We start from the raw sequence: 24,261 nt of genomic DNA on the forward strand, positions 1-24,261 counted from the left end.
AGCTTTTGGCTCTGGGTTGGCTCAGCTCTGGCTGTTGCCGTCATTTTGGGAGTGAACCAGTGAATGGAAGATCTTTCTCATGGTCTCTCCTTCTCTCTGTAAATACGCCTTTCCAATAAAAAAAATAAATCTTTAAGAAAAAGATATTGGTTATTACCCCAATGTTGTAAAGAACTATACATAACATTTCACCAGGCAGTGACACTGACACAACCCGTGCACAGCTTGGTGTTGGAGACAGTCGACACAACCATCTATTGCTCGGCAGACATGCTTGCTCAAGACCAGGAAGTGCCTGGGTGGATAAGAGTATATCATTGACCTTCCCAGGGAGCGAGGCATGCAGGCTTAGTGCAAATATGAGCATTGCAGAATGAAAAATAAACAGGAAGAGCGCAGCCAGCAGGAGACCAGATTCCCACAGACACTCCTGACACGCCACTTTGCTGGGTTAGGGGACGCAGCAGCCAGCCTGAAGCCTTCACAGGGCATCCCCAAATGCAGGCATGGCGTCCTAGGTGACAACTTCTGCATTGAATTCAAGCACTGCTTTACACCTGGGAGGTATAAGGTTTGAGGTTTTCCTAAGCATCACAAATGTTACTTCACTATGGTGACAGTTTCAATGAGAGAGAAGTCTAAAAAAGTTAGTGAAAGTTTAATGAAAAGGCTGATCCTTCTGAGAAGAGTCACAATTAGTTTCTAACAACGTCCTTGTTGTAATGTCCAGAAGCCTGTGGGGACCTCAAGGACACAGCTCTGGTGGTGAAGGGGACCCCCTCGTGACAACGGGAGGTCTCATAATTAATTAGGACCACAGCTAACAGCTTGCCCTTCCACAAGATGTATCTTCATCAGGACCAGGCCCTGCTTATCTGTAAAATCAAATAGCCGCACTGGTATTTCAGGGGATTCATTCCAGGGCTGACCTGGTGAGGACACGCGGCACACACCGAACCGAGGCAGGACCCTCTTCAGACGCAGGTGGAGCTGCCCTGATGACTCTGTACATGTCAGGCAGATGGCTGGGGGCCACCTGCCCCTTTACTGTCCACCACAAAGCAGGGAGAGACAGCAAAAAGAGGGATTACGGATGTAGAATGACCAAGAACTCAGCTTAAGGATCTAGAACAATCAAGAACTATCTAGAATGATCAAGGACTCAGCAAGTCCCACCCTGCTGAAATGAAGAGGGAAGTGCCTTAGCCCCACCTTATACCAGGCTGGGTTCTTCCCTTTTCATTTGAAGCTAAGCAATGGCACACATGTCTTCTCTTTCTCCATTTCTTACTCATTTGGGATTCTGGCAAGATCCCCTCTGCCTGTCACTGCCCTCCCAGAGTTCTTGGCACAGTTTGGTGCTCTGGCAGCCAGCAGTAGACTTGGCACAGTTTGGTGCTCCACTGGCAGCCAGCAGTAGACTCAAACATGTGGCTTGATGTGGCATTGCAATGACAAGCGGTAAGTACAGACTGCAAATAATCCACAACATCACAAAGTGTAATTTAGGAAGGATTCTCAAGGAGAGAGCTCAACGCTGACAGTATCACAAACTTCCCAGTCGGGATGGAAACACGTCATGCCAGGCATGAGACTCATTTCTCGCCCATGTGACCGGAATGTTCTGAGCGTGAGCATATTTGTGAGTCCAGCTGTATGCATTTCTCTCCAGTACTCCAGGAATAAGCGTGAAGTGGGTGCTGCAGGCTCAAAGGAACTACTCTGCAGCATGCTGGGAGTCTGCGAAGACAGTGCTTTCATGGGACTGACTGTATACGACACACACGACCAGAGTGCGGGAACATAGACACCTGGGAGGAGCTGCACGGCTCCAAGGTCCTGGGAATAACTCCATACGACACACATGACCAGAGTGCGGGAACACAGACACCTGGGAGGAGCTGCACGGCTCCAAGGTCCTGGGAATAACTCCATACGACACACATGACCAGAGTGCGGGAACACAGACACTGGGAGGAGCTGCACAGCTCCAAGGTCCTGGGAATAACTCCATACGACACACATGACCAGAGTGCGGGAACACAGACACTGGGAGGAGCTGCACAGCTCCAAGGTCCTGGGAATAACTCCATACGACACACATGACCAGAGTGCGGGAACACAGACACTGGGAGGAGCTGCACAGCTCCAAGGTCCTGGGAATAACTCCATACGACACACATGACCAGAGTGCCGGGCCCCACTCACTTTTTTTAAAAGAGACTCTTATTTATTATTTGGAAGGTAAGTCAGTCACTGCTGGTTTCCGGCTCAGAGGCACCCGACAGTTGAGACCACGGCAGCCAAAGGCAGAAACTTGGAACTGCACCTGGGTCTTGCATGTGAGTGGTCGCAGCCCAGGGCGTCATCCCCTGCTGCCTCCCAGGCGTATCAGCTGAAATCTCAATCAGCCAGGACTCGAACCAGACACTCTGATACAACATGGTGGGATCCCAAGCAGTGCTACCACCCCTCCCACCACGTACATATCTGAGGGTTCCTCAAAGGGTATTTTAAGAATTTCCTCTTAATTTTAGAAGCCAACAGCAATACAAATAACCGGCACACTTGTGTAGCTGGCTCCTAGTGCTTCAGACACTTCAGCATCCTGTTTCCTGCTCGTGTAAGTGCAAGGGACGTGCTACTGCCCCTCTGTGCAGAAGGGAGCGCGGAGGTCACAGGAGAATGGAGTGATTACCCCAAAACTGTCCCAACTAGAACCCAACAGAGCTACCAGATGAGCTCCTACAACAATCTCATGCTGTAGCTTCCCCTTGTAAATGCCTCTTTTCTTTCAATGCAATGACTCAAAAGACAGTGATTCCAATTTCTGAAAACGGGCTATCACACGCTTGTCAACGTCACGGTGCAAACAAAAGCTGCTGCTTTCACTCCCCTCCACAGCAGAAACCACACGGCAGGGCTGGAGTTCCCAAATGCCTTTGCTGTCAATTATTTTTTAAAAAATTACCACGTGGACCCGTTAATCATCTTCAGGAAATAAACACCACTCGGAGGCGTGAGGAGGCCAACATGGCGAAGGATCTGAACTGCAATTGTCATTGGTTTCTTACAAGTAACAGCCACAGTTACAAAGTAGCTTCTAGCACATCCGCAAGCGTTACAGTCCCGGCCACGCTGAGTCCTTAAGAGAAGCACAGGGTGAGCAATTCCCTTTTTCTATAATCCTGAGATAAATGACGTTGGGCTTGCTGGGCTAAATCCCTAAGGCGTTCTCGTTAGGAGCGGGCTATTGCACATTTCTTTGTCTTCCCTCGCACTGCACCAAGCCCAGTCCTGGCTGTTCCATCAGGGAATACACTGAAAGGGATCAGCACAAGGAAGTGGGGGAAGGAGTTCACCTCTGTGATAGTCCCACTGTCTGTCTGAAATCACACTCGTTAAATGCATCACAGAAAGACCAAATCACACATTTCATAATGTCCACACGCGAGAGCAACGTGGATTTCAACCTTCCATCCTGGGTTTCGGAAGCAGGTGACAGCTGCGGTGAGGTTGTGTTTCCCGAGGGTCAGATGAGATGTCCAGGCGCAGCCTTGCTGGGTCAGCACAGTGCTTTGGCAAGGCTGACACCCCAGAAGGGTGCTGGCTCAAATCCTGCTCATCCATTTCCAATTCAGTTCCCTCTTACTGACCTTAATGACCTTGAAGAAGCAGAGGAAGACAATGCAGCAGCTGGGGCCCCTGCCACCCACGTGAGGGACCTGAATGAAACTTGCGGCCTCAGGCACCAGCCTGGCCCCCCACTGACCACTGCACTGGTGGGGAGATCCTGGCCCCCCACTGACCACTGCATCGGTGGGGAGATCCTGTCCCCCCACTGACCACTGCACCAGTGGGGAGATCCTGGCCCCCCACTGACCACTGCACCAGTGGGGAGATCTCCCATAACGCTGACTCTCAAGACAAATCAGTAATTTTTCTAAAAGCTCCTACTGAGGGTTCTCTTGTAAGGAGCAGAATTTAAGCCAGCGGGATGAGAATAGTCATCTAAACTTCAACTCTAACCTTTAAAATGAGTATGCCACGTCTCTGTTCCACTCATGGCATACAGATGACACGATATTTCTGGGACAGTTAATTCTAACAATCAGAAGACAGATACTGTCAACCAGAAAACAAAATTATTATACATAAACACCTAGCAAAAACAGTCAGGGTAAGCCACTGAGCGGGACCTCGGGTTTAAGTGCGTTGAGAGAAGAGGCTAGGGCGAGAGATGAACCACTGTTGGAAATGTGACGGGCAGATCGCGTGTGGGGCACAGCACAAACACCAGGGATGCTTGCTTGAGGGTGGCCTGGGCATTATGCTTCTAGAATACAGCCAGAGCAGACCAACCACAGCCCAGAGCCCCGGGCTCGGCTGCTCCCAAGGAAAACTGGGTTGAAAACAACAGCAAAACAGGGCTGGAGGTTCACTGGGGCCTCCTTGCCTACTGGAGAGAACTGGGACCTGCCCTGGTACCTCGTATGTGTCAATGCCAGCACGGCACCAACACAGCGACCCCTGAGCCTTCTTCAGCCAAAGCCTTCCCCGGCTGTCTCCGAGCATGCTCCCCAAAACGCCAGTGGGAGGGGCCTCAAGGCAAGCACAGGGTTAGTTCCCTGACTCTGTCCTTCACCTGCTTGTCCAGCCCGAGACAGGCACACGGTGCCCAGCCCAAGACAGGCACACGGTACCCAGCAGTGTCCTGCTCAGGGCCAGCTCCCTGACTCTCGTTGTACATGGTGCCCAGCCCGAGGCAGGCACACGGTGCCCAGCCCGAGACAGGCACACGGCGCCCAGCATTCTTCTGCATTGTCACTTATATAAGAAGTGCTACTTACAAACAATGCTCTATTCAAGTATTAAGCAAATTTGATATTCCTGGAGGCTTAAAGGACTCTAAAAATCAAATATTTTGACATTTCTCTTGTAATAGAAATTTCTATATATGATATAAATAATATGTGTCTACACATCTTATGCTGAAAGGAAGGAAGGGGCCATGTCTACTTCTGATTTTCACAGGAATGTAACTGAAGATGTCACCCTCTATAGACTCAACAAAAATTCATCAGCTAAAAATGAACACTCAGAGTCAGCTCATCAATATAGGCCAAGCACTGCTTCTTGAATCAAGATGGCAGCATAGGGTAAGGACATGCTAAAACAGCTGGATCAACACTAGCCAGTGGGAAGCAGAGAGGGCACAATCCAGGAACTAGGAGGGGACAGAACAACAGCAGAGGGGCACCTGGAGACTGACAGACACGGCAAAGCAGCGGACACAACGGTGTGCTGTTGCAGTGACTGCTGCTCCAGTGGCATTCAGCTAATGGCGATCTGAACCCCACCAACAGCCGGAACTCCGCCAGCAACAAGGCGGGAAGGGACGTTCACCGGCAGCTCAGGAGGTGAACCCAAAGAACTGCCCGTCCTGCTCTATTCGATTTGACCAGGAGCAGAGACAAAGTGGCAGGGCTCAGACAGGCAGTGCAGAAACAGGGTGGATTTCACAGCCCGTCGCCCCCTAGAGCCAAATCGGGCACCATTTTATGTAAGGAGGCAAAGGCTATGGGGTAGGACTGCACATGCACTGAGCTGGGAGTGAACTCTTTTCTGGCTCAGTGAACTGCAATAATGCGGCATCCTACAGGTTCCACCCAAGACAGGTCCGGGTAGCCCTCAGACCCGACGGCCAGTAGATCAAGAACTGTAGTAGTGGCTCATCAGGCACAAATTTATATGCTGTGGAAAGACTAAGATTACAGGGATAATAGGCTAGGCATGTGCTAGGCTGGGAGCGAAATCACTTAGCTCAGGGCATTGTTCTGGTCCCACAGGAAAATAATACCAATTTTGGCATCCTATTCATCAAAATACTTCCATGTGGTCCTCTGACCTAACAGCCAACAGGTTCCAGCAAGATCAGCACCACCAACAACCTAGTTGTATAAGACACTTGGTATCTCCCTAATCCTGGGACCTGCTCCAACTGGAAGTGGGAGAAAGGTTGCACAGTCAACAGTGCAGCCTCAGCACGGTGTCACGGGAGGTGGAGAGTGGTGAGCCAGAGGCTGGGGCTACGGAGACCATGGTGATAGTGAGCAAGAGGACACTGATGAGAGTGTGAAGAAGCCAAGTTCCCGCCACTCCAATCAAGTCTGTTAGGAACTAAACTGGTGATCCACTTCTGCAGAGAGCGTTAGTCCACTCTGGGGAGCACCAAGATCTAGGACCTCACTGTGAACAGGTGTTTCCACCTCAACATGGCCACCCTGAGGACCAATCCCGCAGTAAAGGGGTCCTGGAAAAAGTCCACAACCCAAGCACAGGGAAGGGGTGTTCAAACCTTGAACTAAAAATGAGTCAATGGCCTCTATGTACTCTCGTCTAGATTAAAACAATAAGGTATGCATTCTTGGGGAAAAGAAAAGAAGTAGGATTCCCCAGAGAACCAACTCCAAATTGCCTAGATCCCTAAGCTCCCAGAAATCTCTTCTTAGTTTTGCTTTGTCTTCTTGAGCTGCCAAGTTAGCATTTGTGTGTCCACCATCCATGGTGGACACAGGGCCATCACTGCAGTGACAAAGGTTTCCTCTGACCAGTTTTAAATTACTAAAAGCTGGGGCTCTCTTGGCATGTAAGGGGGTCTTCGAGAAGAAGTAAGGCTTCAACAGGGGGCATCTGTTCCATCACTGTGGGCGGGGATACTCTCCGAGGACATGGGTTCTCTACATACAGAGACACCGTCATACATGTGAAAGTTCTATATATATCTTCAGGGAATGAAAGTTACAGCTAACTACGTATTTAAGGATGATTCATAATTAAAATCTCTGATTTAAAGCTGAAACTACACATGAGGCTGTTAGCCTGCAGTCGTAGAACACGAGTTGCTTTGCCTGATCACAGAACAGACACGTGACATGTATTTTCTGATTCTCACAGCAACTGTGAGGTGCAGCCCGGGCTGTGTGTTCCTCAGCTGGAGTCAGACGACCCCGCTCTGCCTGAGCTCCAGGGCGCAGCGCTGTGCAGTGAGCAGCCTGTTCGTGTCACTTCTGTGTAGACCTAGTGATGACCAACACAGGGCACAAATGAGTGGAATGAAAAGATAATGGTATCTTGGCACAATATATTTGAAATCCTTGCCTGCAGTGGTCATCAAAACGGACATCAAGCCTCGTTTTTAGCCAGTTGATTTCCCACAGAAGTGTCAGGATCATTCAATCCAGAAAGGACGTTCTCAACATGTATCAGAGTGATTCTAAACCCGCACACTTCTGAAAGAACACCTCAAGTTCTTAAAAACATGAATTCCAAAGCAGGAAAAACCGACAACTGTCAGATCACATAGGAGTAGACGTTTCGACCTTGGATTGCCAATCATTTATTAGATATATGATAACAAGATCACACACTGCACAAGAAAGCATACATCCACTGCATGTCATCAAATAAAAGCTTCATGCTTCAAATGACAGCGAGTAGGAAGAGAAGAGACAGGCATAAATGAGTGACAATACTTGCAAGTTGTAATCTCACAAGGGGCTTGTATAAGGAGCATGTCAAGAAACAGTGTCATCCAACAAAAGATAACGCAATTAAAAATGGGCAAAACGCTTGAATAGATGCATGTCCACAGGAGAGGCGAGGGCAGCTAAGAGACTCAGCAGGAAGCAGTGTCATCAGCCCCGAGGGACACACAAGCCGCCTGCTGGACAGAGGGACACACAAGCTGCCCTCAAGAACTCACCCCGAGGTGCTGGCTGGCAAAAAGGGCAGGCATCAACAGCGGGGGTGAGGAGGTGGTAAACCAACTCTCACTCCACTCGGGACGCCGTACGGGGACGCAGGCCAATCAGCTGTGGCTGAAAATCTGAAATACACAGTGCCCATTCAAGGGAGAAATTTCATGCTCAAGAACCCAGTGCATAGAAATGAAAACAGTCATTCATGTGAAAACCTGAAGACAGCATGTTTGTAAGAAGATTATTCATGATACTCCCAAAATAGGAACAGCCCCAATCTGTATCAACTGGCAAAAGGCTAAATAAAGTGGTTTATCTGCATGACGGCAGATAAAAGAGACGAGGCTCTGATGCGTGCTACGGCACACATGAATCTTGCCAACACCATACTGACTGAGAGCAGCAAATCACGGCGGCCCCACCTATCACGGCTTTGTTCACACCAAGCATCCGGCATGGGGCGAGGCATCGAGACAGGAAGCAGCTGAGTGGTGGCTGGAGTTTGGGGCACGGACAGTGGCTCTATGTGGGCACAGACTCCTTTGTACAGTGACGGACAGTCGGGAGTTAGTGGGGACGGCTGCATGACTTAGCAAATCACTAAGCCGATGAATTACACATATGGAATTGGCGCACTCTGACATGGGACACACACGCACAGAGCCGTGAGTGCTCAAAGGTTAGCAGGGTATTGAGATCGGAAACATCGAAGTTTCCTGGATGAAAGAGAAGTGTTGCACTGAGCACAACTGTTTTTTTGCAGGGCACTTCTCACTTTTAGAGATCTACACACACACACCCACACACACACACACACACACGAAGGAAACAAAACACTTAAGGGGAAATATGAAGTGAAGGCAACAGCACTTCTCCCGCACTCCATGTTGCTTCCCGCACTTCAGCCACTCCCACTGCACAATCATCTACCTCGTCGGCCACACATTCCCACGCTCCCAAGGCATCTGGAAAAAGCAGAACAAAGTTGTCACTCAGCTTAAAACCTCGCAGGATCTAAAGTCATCGGAACAACAGCCGGGATGCCCGAGCAGACCTCTGAAACAGAACAGTAAACTTCCCTCGGGACTCAGGAGGGGAGCTTTCTCTGCTCCTTACTTCGTTTCAACTTTGGATCCCTACCCTCTCTTGCAATGACCATCATGGTCGCTCCAGAGTCTCCCCCCAAAAAAAATTAGATTAGCCAGACAGAGACCAATAAGGAAAGCTTAGAACCAGACAGGAAACGGTCAACTTGGACTCACATACACCTTACTAGGTGGGACACAAAGATTAGTTACTGCTCACTAAGGTATTGAAGATTTCTCTGCACACCCTCCTAAAACTGTTCTGTGCCTCAACTGTTGACATGTGCCTTCTTAGAGTTATAAACCAGTTTGGACTAGTTTAAAATGCACCAAGTTCAGTAAAAATACTGCTTCGGTACTATAAACTGCTAAATACAAAAATGAAAATAGACACGAGACAGCTGAATAGTACCCTATAGCCACTTTAAGGTATATAGCAGCCGGTTGTGTATAAACACAAATTGAAATGTCAATGAAGTAGCCACAGGATGTGGTTAAGAACTTGCATTTTCTAACATATGGGTCACTCAATACCATGCCAATTAACTCCATAGTGATATAAATTGTTGTGGACGTTTTGTTGTGGCTTTTCACTGGACGGGATGATATTCTGCCAGCTCTGCTCTTAGACCAGAGAGGTCTAAGAAACAGCTGAATTTATCTGGACAATAAGATGCAGGACTCTATGCATGGCACATGCTTGCAATGAAAGAATCATGACTGGATTCGAACTGTAATACTGCAACAAGGTGGAGGAACCCACCATGGGGGGAGGGGATAGGGAGGGGTTGGGAAAATCCCAGAGGCTATGAAATTTTGTCATAAAATGAAACAACTTCAATAAAAAATCTGTAACATTACCATCCCCTGTGGGCCCTGGTTCAAGTCTCGATTACCTGGCTCCTGACTCTCCTCCTTGCTGACTCTATGGGAAAGCAGTGCACACACACACACACACACACACACACACACACACACACAGACACACACAGCTCTCAGCTCCTGGCTTCGGGCTGGCCCAGCCCTGGCCGTTGCAGCCATCTGGGAAGAGAACCAGCACTCCAAGCTTGCTGTCTCCCCACTGATTTCCTTCCTCTCACTGAAAACACCTTGAAGGGCCATGTCAAAGAGGCTCTTTAAGATACAAATTAAGAGATCATCACTGTTGAAGACTGGATCCAACTCAGGGAGGCAGGCGATGTGCATGGCTAGAAGAAACGAACATGCTTCCATGATGCTCTGGAAGTTGGGGTTCCCCTGAGGCTCCTGCGAGACAGTGCAAGGCAGAGTGTAGGGGTCAGCAGGGGGTGAGCGGCTGGCCCACCTCCTGGCCCGCTCAGGCAGCTGTGACAGCCACAGCTGGAGCAGCTCAGAGGCCGGCTGCGTGTGCAGCACCAGACACAGCCACTGTTCTGGGGTGAATGGCCAAGGGGAAGCAAGCCAAGCAGCTTGGGCCAGCGGCCATCTCTGAGTCAGGGCACGTCAGTGCGCGAGGGCAAAGGGCGGTCCAGCCTGCTCTGGGTCAGGCCTTGTGGAGTTCCTCCCCACCAGAGGACAAACATGCCTGGCACGACAGAGGTCTCTCCCGGGACTGCTGCAGCCATCATTCCCAGCCTCTGCTCAAATCCCATGAAGTGAAGCTCAAAGACCCAGCTGCGCTGGGTGGCAGGCAACCCTCCGCCACCTCTCACCCTACATCAGCTAGTCACTCAAGCACCTGATGTCCTCCTCAGGCCCTAACAGGATTTCTTCCAAGAGAGGAAAGGGCAGAGATTCCGTATATGTTGGTCCGTGCGCTGCTAAATTGCAAATCTGGTGTCTTAAACTGGCTATGTTCTGGCTTTGTTCTCCCAGGGTCCTGAAGGTAGGACCCCACTCGGGGGCTGAGAGGCCCACCCCACAGACCTGGGGACTCTGCTTCCTACGGCTTCCCTGGCCACGGCCTCCCCCTGCATGTCCATCCTCTCTGTGTCTTCAATGAACACTGGTCTGTGGGTCTGGGGGCTCGTCCCCTTCTGGTTCCCACTCAGACAGCATGCAGCCTGCAGGGGGACGGCCTCTGGGGCCACTGTCTAGGTCTGTTGGGGCTGAACCAGAAGGCTGTGCTTGGCGCTGTTCTGGAGGCTGGAGCCCATCACCAAGGGGCCCAGGCTTGCTTTCCGTGAGGCATCCCGGCCCACAGGCAGCCACCTCTTCACTTTCCTTTATGGTAGGAGGCACTGTGGGCTCAGGAGAATTCTCTTCTAATGGCATGGATCGCAAAGGCCGCCTGCTGACACACCACAGTGGGCTCAGGTGTCCATATAGGAGTCCTCCGCGCACTGAGTGGCAGCTAAGGCTTGAGGGTCACTCTGTGTGTTTACACAATGCTCTAACTTCTCCAAAGAGCTTTCGCTGTCATGTTGACACTTGTGCCTTTTCCAAAGGTCTCTCTCTACTGACCAAAACTGCAGGTCTAAAAATTAAACTTTTGCAATAAAAGCGACATTAATATCTGTTGGCTGAATTATCAGTTCACAACAATGAAACAGACAGGCTATTTTGGTAACATTTTTTCTATTGTAATACAAAAACATTCATTGTTCTCCTTTAATCTCAGGCTGTTCATTTCTCTTTTTAAGGAGATTCATTTTAGTTTTTCGTAAGGCAGAGGTACAAAGGAGGTGAGCATCTTCATCTACTGGCTCCCCTTAAAGAACCACGCGGTGTAGGCCGCACCAGCCCGAGGCCACAGACTTGCCCACGTCTCCCGAGCGGCCAGGAGAGACAGGCACTCGGCCATCTTCTGCTGTTCCTCAGGCACATCAGCAGGGAGCTGGATTGGTTAGGGAGCAGCCATGACTCCCCGCAGGGGACGCAGTCAGCATGAGGCCTCCCCTTCATTCCAGCTGTTCTTTCAAAAAGATCTCTATGACCAGGTCTGTTTGACCAAATCTTGGCTGCCAGGCTTCAGACGCCCTTGGTAGACCTCAGACCACACGGCAGAGGAGCTGCGTGGGTTGCACAAAACCAAGAGGTCTAAACAAACAACCTCTGTGCTCACACTCTAAAATTTTCACCAGGCTGACTGCCAGCCTTGTGTCTGTTTAGTTCCATATATGGTAGCAGAAACTACCTATTCTAGGCATTATTCTAGAAACTTCCCAAGCTTTTATTTGAATTCCTTCATCTGCTCAAATGAGATACATTTACACTTTCATTGAAGATCAAACCTTTTCATATGATAAATATTTTCAGTTTTGACATGCAAATACAGGATAAAATTTGATTAGCTCTTAATAGATGTAAATATTCATAAATTATTTATCCAGATGGTGATCTGTCAACATTTTATTGCTCAGGACACAAAAAAAAGTTTGCCTGTTAGGCAGCTTCCCTAATTAGGAGTCAGCCAAGCCGGGCCTGAATCTGGCCACTGATCAAACTCCCAGCTATGGTTCTGACTGTCCATTTCACTGTGGCCCTACCGGGTAAGCAATGGGCAGTGGGAGATCTCGGTCCATAGGGCAGTGCTCAGGGCACAAAGAGCAGCCTGCCCGAAGTGCCGGGTGCAAAGGCAGAGCAGCACGCTGAGTGCCCAAGTGCTGGGTGCAAACACAGAGCAGCACACTGAGCTCCTGAGTGCTAGGTGCAAACACAGAACAGCATGCTGAATGCCCAAGTGCCGGGTGCAAACACAGAGCAGCACGCTGAGTGCCTGAGTGTCGGGTGCAAACACAGAGCAGCATGCTGAGTGCCCAAGTGCCGGGTGCAAACAGCAGCATGATGAACACAAGTCCCTTTCCGCACCTCCTCCACAACCACTGCCCTGCCAGAGAACAGTCCAGTTAGGAACCAAGGCAAGGTTTCTTCAAGTTGTCATAAGAAGTATCTTTTTCAATAAGGCTGTCTTATCAGTTGCTGTAACTCATTTGATATTTTCATCCTAAAAAAGTGCTGGCTGACACTTCACAGATAAAGTAAAATGAAAGCAGCCTCAGAGCGGATTGGTTTATTGAATTACTTTTCACTTAGGAGCCAGTGCTGGAGGTGAGAGGAAGGACAAGCAGACCTGCGCTCACACCGGGGGCTCCCGCCACAGCAGCCCTAGTTTTCCCTCCCCTGCTTTAGTCTTGTCTGTAACAGGCTCAGGCAAGCTCACGGTGCCCAAGTCTAGCATCCCTGTTGACCTGCAGCGAGGCCTCAACAGAGGCGAGCAAGGCCTGGACTTTCTCCGGAGGGCAGCACCTTGCCCACGGCCCAGACAACACCAGCCTCCCTCCAGCAGGTGGGGAATCAGGACCATGTGCAACCTGGAAGCTGCTTCTGTATGGATGACCACCACCAGGAGCTGAGATGATGAGCATTCTAAGTGCTTTTATTTTGCAGATCTGAACTGTGATCCAATGGCTGAACTTCCAATAAGAACAAGCCATCGGTTTCACCGGCTAAACTCCAGCATTATTGGATTATTCTCTTAGCAGCTCTCCATAATAATCGACATTTAAAGTGCATCTTTTTCACGTGTGGGGGAGGAGTGCAATGGGAGGAAGAGACATACACTAATATGTCATTTACTGCTTGGGGACAGACCATTTACCAGCCCAGAGTTATTACCATAAAATATCAATGTTCAGAGTGCTCCATAGCCTATTTGCAATACATTGGAAATTTGCATCTTAACTTTTAGAGCAGAAATATTGTTATTAATTATTCTCGTTATGGAACCTGAAACCCATTATATTAAAATTAGAGGCACAAATACATGCATAATGCTGAATACAACATGGTGCTTTTAGAGGTTAGCTGTAAATCAACACTATGATGGCACCGAGAATGCCTGCTACTAAAAAATTAAAAACAAAAAAATTGAGATGGATGTGCCATATCAAAATACTCAAATGCAACGAAAAATCAAAGTTGTGTCTCCAAAGGAATCATGCCATCAGTCACCCGGATCTATGGCTGGCTCATGAATTCACTGGGATCACACAGCTTACGCGGCTTGGCAGAATACCGCAAGTGAAACCCCATCAATGGGGGTCTGTGTAGGTGTTGGGGGACACAGACTGGGTCTTGTGCCTGCAGCTGTGTCCTCAGGGAAGACGACTTCATTCACATCCCTGTCTTGGAAAACACAAATGCTCTCCAGGCTCCCTCAGGTTGACAAGTAAGTGGGATAAGTTTAGCACAACAGCCGATGTGGAACCATCCATTGGCTAGACCATGCTCTAGCAGCTTTCCAAGTAGCATTTTTATTTGCTCCTCACAGTGAAGTAGGTTGAGTTGTTATTAACTCCAGGTAAAGACACAGACAGGGTGAAGCTCCCTGTCAGAGGCTGCAGGGTTACAGGCAGGGCTGAATCCAGGGGCAGGGAACGTGGCTGCAGTGCTGTGTCCCCAGCACCCACACACAGTTACTGTCCTTCTCTTGAAAACACAGGACTGGAGCAAGCGTGCTGCACAGCAGGTTAGGTCGTCATTTGTACACCTGCATCCTATGGCGGAGTGCAGGTTGGAGTCCTGGCCCCTTATGTGCCTGCGGGTCAGTGGGTGATGGCCCAGGCACCCATGGAAGACCTGGTGCAACTCCTAGATCCCAGGCCTGGCTGGCCCAGCCCAGCTCTTAGAGGCGTTTAGTGAGTGAACCAAGGCATGGAAGATCTTTCTTTCTCTGTGTGTCTTTCCTTTTCTGTTCCTCTACCTTCCAAACCAACCAACCTATCTACTTATCAACTTTATACCCACATGCATCCCTACCTACTAGGCCAGGTAGGGGAGGACAGGCAGTGTGGCGCGGTGACGATGATGCTGTCTGTGATGCCTGTCTCCCCATCACACGGCCAGGGCTTGCAGCTTGGCTCAGCTCTGTGGTCCAGCCTCCTGCTGCTGCACACCTGAAGGCTGTGAGGCTCATGGGTCCCTGGCAGCCCCAGGCAGACGAGGACTGGGTTCCAGGGCCTGGCGCTGAACTGGCCCAGTTCTAGGGGTCCCCGGCACCCCAGGCAGACGAGGACTGGGTTCCAGGGGCCTGGCGCTGAACTGGCCCAGTTCTAGGGGTCCCCGGCACCCCAGGCAGACGAGGACTGGGTTCCAGGGCCTGGCACTGAACTGGCCCAGTTCTAGGGGTCCCCGGCACCCCAAGCAGACGAGGACTGGGTTCCAGGGCCTGGCGCTGAACTGGCCCAGTTCTAGCTATTGTGGGATTTGGAGAGTGAACAGTAAGAGGATGAGCTCTCTGTCTCTTTCCCTGTTGCTTTTTCAAATAAGTAGAGAAATACTTAAAAATTAGGATTAGTATCTTCCAAGTATGGAAGTAAGTACTATTTACTTTGGAGAGAAGAGACTCCATGGCAGAGCTGTGCTAGGGCGCTCACCCTGAGCTCGATGCAGTCGGCTGGGCTGGCGAGGTGGAGCCAGGGGGACGGGCCCTGGCCCTTCATCCTGCCTGGGCAGCACTGGACCGGCGTGTACCGAGGGAATCGCTTTCCTCTCAGCCTTAGCTTCTGACTCGGCATCTATGGAAGACATGTATGAGTGGTCCGCCTGCTGTCAGGGGTGGCGTGGGAGGGTGCTGGAGGGACACTTCCCTGGCACAGGCTGGCCTCAGGCCTGCCATCCACGGTTCAGATGTAGCTCTCCTGTAGGGTGGGCTGCAAGCAGAAGCTTCTTTTCAAGGTGTCAGCTGGCTTCTGCAGCCCTCAGGTGGGAAAGCAGCTCACACCTCCGAAAGGTTAAGACCGTTAGGAGTATCATGAATTCAGCGGTTCCAGTCAGTCCTTCGGCCCACCGAGGCTGGGGACAATAGCATTCAACGTTTCTTTGGTCACAGCTATCTGGGCAAATGAGCCAGCCAGAGATTTAGCTCCAGGGGACACACAGGAGCGTAGAACAAGAGAACACAGAAGGTTAGTGGAGAGTGAGTGCTGATGGCTTAACAATGCAGACTAAATCAAGCCTAAAAACATACTTCAAATGACATACACTGACATGCACTCGGAAGGCACCCTCACGGCACAGCTGCACCATGCCTGTTTAACCTCAGGAAAGTTTCCATTCCAAAGGTCGGACAGACAGGGGTGAGAGGAACAGGTCTGGGAAAAAGCACCACCAGAGAACTGGAGATTTTTACCTATGTGAATGAACTCAATTTAAAAATGATACATGCAAAATTTTCCAAACTCTGCTGATAAAAACATGGAAATGCTCTTTAATAACTTACAGTATAGAGACAGTCCTTGAAAGACGGCTCTTTGAACATCAGGTAAAGTTGATACATGAGACTGGAACACTCGGACTCAGCGCTGAAAGATGCAGGGACTCTATGCACTAAGGGAGTCTAAGGCCCAGGAGAACCAGGGAGGCCCCATCAGGTGTGGGAGGTGGCTTTTCCTGGCCCTGCCTCTCAAAGCAATAACAATGAGTAATTCAGCTACTCCAATCTGCAGGCCAGGAAACTTTCAAGGGTCTTTTTTAGCCACAAAACTACATGATTAAAGATTAAAAAATATTCTTACTCCCGTCGAACAGTGGACTGATTGTGATCACAAAGCAGCATGCCTTTCCTGGCAATCACGGGAACGCTGGGAGGAAGGAAGCCTGCACCTTGTAAAAGATGCTGCTGCCCCACTTCCCATCTGTCGCTGGAGGAAATCCTGCTCTGAGCAACTGAGAACGGGTTACATAGGCAGCATCCTGTGGCATATGTTGAGTTTAGAACGGCTACCTAATAAGGCTAGAAATGACAGCTTCCCAAGGGTGAACCCCAGAGGATGGCCAGAGCAGGAGGGGTGGTCCCCCAAGCCCACCCCATGCCCACACCCCACAGGGCAGTGTTTTTGCTGTGTTACCGAGTGGACAGTCAGTTAAGGGATGGCTTCAAACACATGGCAACTGACTCTGGGGACAGAGGGACAGATGAGATTGTCCCCACTCTCAGAGAAGCCAAATAACAAACAGGACAGAAACTCAGACCTACCAAGTGCCAACAACTGGTGAGCACTGCTGTTGTGCGGATACAGAGGCTGGAGGGAGGGGGACAGGAGCTGCCTGCAGCAATGCCCCCCCTTGGGGCCGCACCTCAGCCGAGAACCAAGGGTCCTCAACGCAGCCAGGACCGAGAGCACCTGGCTGCCCACCAGGCAGAGGGTGCCCTGGAGGGACCTGCGGGGAAAGGTGGTCTGTCCTCGGAGAAGTGAGTAAGAGACCTTGCTGAAGAACAGGACATGCAGTCTAGTACTGTGGCAGGCACAAAGAAACAACATCGAATGATCCAATTTCCACTGTGCGAAGGGGACTCTGGCTGCTTTATGACAGATGGAGCACAGCGGGCTCCATGAGACACAGGGCCACACATGGATGGGTAAGTCAGAAACACACCGTGCTGACCCCACAGGGCACTGGGCAACCTTCTCACTCCCCCGAGAACAAGGGCAGCAGGGGGCACACAAGGCTGGGCGAACAAGGCTACACACAACATCAATGCAAAGGTTTAATCTCATTGTAGCACAGCTGTGTCCTGGCCTGGTCCACTTGTTGGGCCAGTTATATGGAAGGAGAGGCACTTATCAGATTGTCTGCTGACACTGAACTACAAAGACAATCAATATGTCAGATGAAAAAAAAATTGAAACAATTTCAAATGTGGTGGAACAAGGGGTCACTGCTCAGAAGGTGAATTTAATAGGGATAAATATGGCATTCTGAATCTAGGTTAACAAAATGACATGTCGGGGTAGATCTGGATGGACAGAAATTCACGACAAGTCAAATCCCATATTTTACAAGACTATGTTCAAAATGCAGTTACAATACCAGACCAGTGTTCTAAAACTGAGTTTTGTTTTTAGCTGCATTAATTGAAAAAGCAGTCCACATCATGGCATAATATTATTCCCGGTAACCTCGTGGAGGTCACGACACGCGTGTAGAGCTGCGTGCGCTTGCACAGAGCCACAGGAGTTGCTGAGTTCAGACAAGCGGGGGCTGTGGAGGAAGTGGGAGGGAAAGGGGTGGGGCTGCGCTATCTCAGCCACACAGACAATGCAATGCAGACCCTCCTGGGACCACTGCAGCCATCGGCTGCTAGCAGGGTGCTGTGTGGCAAGCAGGTGACTCCGTCACCAGAACTCTGCAGAGATCTTCAGGCAGGCATCGGGAGGGTGGCAGACATGCCTGTGCTGAAGGCTCACATGGATCGACCCTCCAACTAACCCGGCGCAGGTCCAGTGAGGGCCACAGTCCCCTGGCTTGAACGGTTCTGTGTAGACCGTGGTCCCTGAAGGGGAGGCTCTGTCATTCTGACACTTCAGGAAGTATAAATGCCTGGACGTCCAGAGGCTGGGAATTCACCTGCTCACGTAAGCTGGAACATGACTGGCCACTCGGCACACGTCTCTTTGTGACTGGTGTTGTTAAGCATTTCCTGCAGCACGAAATCCCCAAATCAAAGAATCACAAGGTTTACTCAACACTGAGTTATTTTTCTCCTTTAGAGTCTGTGATTCAGCAATTATTATTATTTTTTAGACATGCCTCCATTCAAACCCAAGCCCAGTGATTAGACTCGAACAAAGCCGAGACAAGCAGCATCACCCCAGTTCTGCGCACAGCATCAGAGAACGCTCAGGCCACCCTGGGGCGTTCACCCCCACAGGCATCCTGGAACCCCACGAGCACACAGGGCCTGGGAGATGACTCACCTCAGCGGACACAGAGGCCTGCACACGGCCCTGGGAGATGACTCACCTCAGCGGACACAGAGGCCTGCACACGGCCCTGGGAGATGACTCACCTCAGCGGACACAGAGGCCTGCACACGGCCCTGGGAGATGACTCACCTCAGCGGACACAGAGGCCTGCACACGGCCCTGGGAGATGACTCACCTCAGCGGACACAGAGGCCTGCACACGGCCCTGGGAGATGACTCACCTCAGCGGACACAGAGGCCTGCACACGGCCCTGGGAGATGACTCACCTCAGCGGACACAGAGGCCTGCACACGGCCCTGGGAGATGACTCATCTCAGCGGACACAGAGGCCTGCACACGGCCCTGGGAGACGACTCACCTCAGCGGACACAGAGGCCTGCACACGGCCCTGGGAGATGACTCATCTCAGCGGACACAGAGGCCTGCACACGGCCCTGGGAGATGACTCACCTCAGCGGACACAGAGGCCTGCACACGGCCCTGGGAGATGACTCACCTCAGCGGACACAGAGGCCTGCACACGGCCCTGGGAGATGACTCACCTCAGCGGACACAGAGGCCTGCACACGGCCCTGGGAGATGACTCATCTCAGCGGACACAGAGGCCTGCACACAGCCCTGGGAGATGACTCACTGCCTATCGGGCATTCTCTCATGATGTCTTCCCAGGGAGGAATTTGCTCATGAGAACATTTGTCAAGGTGACTGCCCGCAGACAGAGTCATGAAACCTTTTACTCCGACGCTCTGCGGGAGGAGCTGGGGTTTGACACGAAGACATACGAAGGCCCAAGCAGCAGTCACCAAGGGCCCTGTACCCACACAGCTCCTCCCAGTTCATTCTACAGACGCTATTTTCAACTGAATTCTAAATTCCACTTTCTTTCACACATTCACAGACTTCTGTTAAACAGTATTCATAACAGACAGAACCTCCTTTAAACATTTTAACTGGCAATGTGAAATGTAAGTAACACTTTGTCTCTTTTTCTTATAATTTTTATAGTTTTACATTTTTCTCCACCTCATGAAATAAGGAAAAGTATTACATAATTACAGTATCAACTCATTACTAATTTTTCCTTCTAATCTAAGCACTTCTGTTATTGCTGACTGAGTTATTGGCAGTTCAGTTTCTGACTTACGAACCTTCCATTTCAGACGTGTGCGTATCTGATTTCTTGGGCACACAGATATGACATGCACACATTCAGGCTGTGTGCACAGGCGCGTGCACACCACCTCGGGACCAAACAATCCCATCACGGCCCCTCAGTGCTAGGGCAGCAGCACACATCCCCGCTCATCCGCAGCTTGTCCTACAAAGAATGTATCTCCCAAGGATGAAACACACAAAAATCACGCAACAAACTTAAATGTTTGCCTCTGCCAAGGGAAGCTGTTTCAAATGCTATTGGTTCAATAGTATTAGTTTAAAAACCCAAAGTGATACGTGCAGCACGGTGTGACTGCTACTTACAAGCAAACTGCAGCTTCGCTTCTCTGCTCACGACGGTTCCAAACGAGTTTGTTGCTATGCACTGGTACGTTCCAGCATCTTGGGCTTTATTGGGGTTATTGATCAGCAGACTGCCGTCAACCACGCTGTAGCGGAAATCCATGCCAAGGTCGACATCTGTTCCATTTAACTTCCACCTAAGGGTAAAAATACCAGCGGATAAAGCCTTGCAGTATTAATCAATATCTTGGAATTGTCTAAAATATAAAAACCATAAATCACATGAAATATCATTAATGACTTTTTAAAGCACGATAAAATACCATTAGAAACACTGCCCATTCCTGGTGGCAACTTAAACAGGTGTGTGGGATTCACACTCTGCTGCTTCTGCGACAACCTGCTATGCCACAAACACTTCACAGAAGGGGGGTGTGTGCAGCTGCGGCCAGCTGGGCTCCTCGGGCACAGCCGCTCGGATCGTCCGTGGTATTCGTTTCACTGGGTCAGAATGACAGAACGTGTCACTGTGGGAAAGGCTGCTGCGCGTTCGATGGGGTGGAAGGCAGCTTGCTTGAGGAGACTGAGCGCTGAGCGCAGAGCACAGCACTCCATCAGTGCGGAGTGGACTGAAGGGCCGGAGCTGCTGCAGCCACAGATCACTTGGAAGATATCAGCCACCAGCACGCAAACATCCATCAGGCTGACGCGGCCAACTGCAGAGGGGCTGTTAGGGAACCGAGGTAGGCAGAGAAGTGGCGCCGTTCTCTTTATGGGCTTGGATCACTTGTGTGTCCGCTTAGCCCAATCCGTGAGTTTTAGAGGCCCATCCGTTAATAGCCAGGTGCTAGTGACAGCCGTGACGCTTTTGAGCTCTGTTCTATAGCCAAGAATGCTCTGAAGAGTGGGACTCATCTTAACCAAATCTCTTCCCAAAAGTTGCACTGAATAATTAGGAGCTTTGAGCTTGGAAAATTCTATCAGCACTGTGCATTGTCCCTCTACCCCTGCGAAGTCCCACACAGAGTATCAGGGCATAAAAACAGCCCAGTGGAGCCACTGGGAGACCCAAAGATGAGGAGAAGCTGCAGCAGGAGGGAAGTGCCCCGAGCGAAGGCAGGCTGTTCATCTCACGTTTCAGATGGTAGAGGTCCTCATGTGTGCGTGTGTGCACGTGCCCCGTGTGTCCGAGTCTCCTGGTGGATGTGGCTGCACGTAACAGTACAAACAGGGAGCTGGGGCCACTCCTCCAGCATCTACACTCCAAGTCAGTCTTGAGTCACAGGGCAGCAGGGCTGTCTTTCCGCAGGCCTTAGCAGTCCATCAAGACTCAACTCATCTGTAAGGTGCCCGTGCTCCATGCCTGAGGGCTCCAGTCTTCTCTGCATGATCTGCCCGCCCACTTCTGCATGCCCACCGTGGCCATCGAGAACATCACGTTCCCAGAGGACTCGTTGTGTTTTACTTCTCTGCCAGACTGTTGGTCTTTCAGCTACAGAATCTGCAAAGCATTCCAGTGCATGGCAGTATGGAAGTTCACCTTGGTCCACATCCAAGGCTTTGTAAAAATGTGGAAACATGAGGTTGTTCGGGGTGGATCAGGACACAGCTCTTCCTGTGTTTGCCAGCGGGTAGGGACTGGGTCCTGCCAGCATTCCGAAGCTCCATGGTCATTCTGTCCATGCTTGGCACAGCCTCCAGGGTGAGAAGCGCAGAGAGGACAGCGGGTTGTATCGCAGCAGCCCCACATACACATGAATCTTCTCAATTGTCTGCCCTAGACATTTTTCTTTAGTCAGCTCATCATGTCTCAGCTGTAACTCTGACTTCACATGATAGTGGAGCAATTTAATATGACAAATCTACGAACTCAAAGAGGAAATGGCAATACAATGTAGTGGCAAGCAGAGGACGGGACCTAGGAGTAGCACCATGCGACTCTTTACAGCAGTAGCTGCTGGGATGATGGGAAGGCCTTTGAGTTGTCTACACGGCTCTGCAATCCAATCCCAGTGCACGAAGCCTGTGGACCCACCTGTGGCCAAGGCTTGCACACAGGTAGCGCAGGAAGGAAGACTGCTCAGCATAAAGTGTCCTTCCCGAACTGTACTGGAGTCAATTACAACGCTCTCCGCTCAGTCTCACTGTGACGCAGCCACTGCTCACGGCAGCTGGACGTGGACTGCACTGAATTCCTCATCTGCTTGCGCACAGAAGGACTCCTGGAAAACTCACAGCAGCTCCCAGGGTTGGCCGAATGGCTTCAGGATTGGGAAGATAAGAGTGGAGTCAACTTTCTGGGGTCAGAGACCTTTCCCAAGGGCCCAGACACACTGCTGAGTCCTGTAAGCTGAGTTCTGAACTGCTTGGGGAACCAGAGGGGTCATGCGGAACCTGACACCAGCACAGTGAAGCTCTGGAGAATCCCACCTTGTGACTTTTCTGGGAAGCTATCTATGGGATTTGCTGTAGCAAAAACCTCCTTCTGTGCTAACTGGCACTCAGAGAGGCAAGTTCTTTCTGACTCGAGATTTATTTCATAAAAGCTTGGTTGAGCACTCGAGTTCGTGCCTGCACATTTCTGTCTCCAAGGGTTGCTGGGGGCACTGAGTGGCATCAGACTTCCTGAGGCGACTTGAATACAAGTGGAGTTGGCATCAGTCTAAACTTCTTATGTTTTCCTGGGTCTGGGTCAATCCTTTTAAAACGGAGGGGCAGGGAACAATGAAAAGAGAAAGCTCGGCAGAGGGGATGAGCACAGGCAGAGGCCAGCCAGGGACCTTGGGAGGGAAGTGTAAGCCTGCGGAGCCCGTGGAGACTGAGTGGGGACCCCTCCTGCCTGCCCCTCCCAGTCAGCCGCAAGACAGAGAAGGGTTAACAGAAAGGTGTCTGGAAACGTCAGATCTCTCTGCTCTGGCTCCTGCTCTTTCTTCAGGCTCCCAGGCAGCAATTGGCTATTGTGTCACAGGGAACGCACTGCAGGCGTAAAGGCGAGCAGCAGGTGCTCCCAGAACTGCCCGTGCACCATTAAAAGTTTTCTTCTTACAGTCTTCAAAAGCAGGAGTTTTTTTCATTGCTCATTTTAAATAACAAGGCAAGTCCCCATGTCTAGAAACAGGATGTTACAAAAGCAGTGCTAATTAAAGGTGACAGTCTGGGCAGAAACAAAACAGCAATTTGGCAAACTCCGCTGTAGAATTTGTTTTCATGTAGGGGAGTGTTTGAACGCACGCTTGGCTGTGAACAGGAAATGGGCGTCATGGCTGCCTACGTTAGTCCCTGCTATGCAAAGCACTTTACAAACTTTGATGTAGCTTCTTATTATAGGGAGAGTAAATAAGCCACCTTGTCTGCTCGAGGCATCCTGCTGTCCTAGCTTAACTGTCGCCCTTGGCTGTCACCCCCGTCCTGTCCTTCCCTGTCCACTGGGAAGCTGCCGGGCTTCTTTCCGGAACGCACCGCCTCCCGTTGTCCTTTGGCCAGCAAACAGCGCCAGCGCAGGAAACCTGTGACTTCCCCCTCCTTGTCCTGTAGCTCACTTTCTTTTTCTCAAAATGTCCCAGAACTCGGCAAACATCTCTGCCGAACTCCAGCTACTTCTACAGTGAGGCAGTCCCCGAGCCAGGACGCTAGCAGGGATATGGTGATTGATTCATCCTGGAATTCATCGGCTATGACGCAGCCGAGGACTTGAGGGGTTTAAAAATTTCCCCAGACAACACATCTTTCACACCTAACCTAGATTCTAATTCAATGCAGAGCAGTTCGTTTAGAAGCGCTCAAGTCCACCCCGGAGATTCAAGGCTGGTGTGGCCTGCTGGATGGAGCACTGCGTACTGAATGAGCGGATGGTGGGTGAACAGAAGCGGAAACCGAGCCGAGGAATGCCCTGTGCTGTGCTCGCAGTACCGGCAGTCACGGGCAGGGCATGCCCTCTGCTCCGTGCCTACTCCGACAAGTACTCATCTCCACTCAAACGCCATTGCTTCCTGAACCTCGAACACAGTTCCTCGGTTAGGACCAGATACCGTGCGTTGGCTCCTGGCTTACGTTTACGACTAAATTTGAACAGAGGCAAAGTCTTCTTTGTAAATCACATGCAAGGTACGCAGACCATGGAGCGTCTGAGAAAACAGGTGGCATTGTTGGTTTTCAGTCACCTCTGTCTACTTGACAGCACCCACTCCCAGCTTCACAGTCACAATAATCTTGATGTTGACTTTTTCATTCCTGTGATTTTCTTGAATTTTCAAAATTTAACTATTTTT

At 50.5% G+C, this 24,261-nt stretch overlaps 1 protein-coding gene across 3 annotated transcripts in view; it reads right to left on the reverse strand.

Moving 5' to 3' along the window:
- LOC101524153 (contactin-4) overlaps nt 1-24,261 on the reverse strand; it is a 421,066-nt gene that overhangs the window by 147,618 nt on the left and 249,187 nt on the right. For all 3 annotated transcript variants that reach the window (XM_004581271.2, XM_058678776.1, XM_058678775.1), the window contains exon 5: nt 20,015-20,190. In XM_004581271.2, coding sequence (XP_004581328.2) covers nt 20,015-20,190 — 176 coding nt within the window. The remainder of the gene's footprint in view (nt 1-20,014; nt 20,191-24,261) is intronic.

Source organism: Ochotona princeps, chromosome 21 (assembly GCF_030435755.1).
Source record: "Ochotona princeps isolate mOchPri1 chromosome 21, mOchPri1.hap1, whole genome shotgun sequence".
Lineage (NCBI taxonomy): Eukaryota > Metazoa > Chordata > Mammalia > Lagomorpha > Ochotonidae > Ochotona > Ochotona princeps.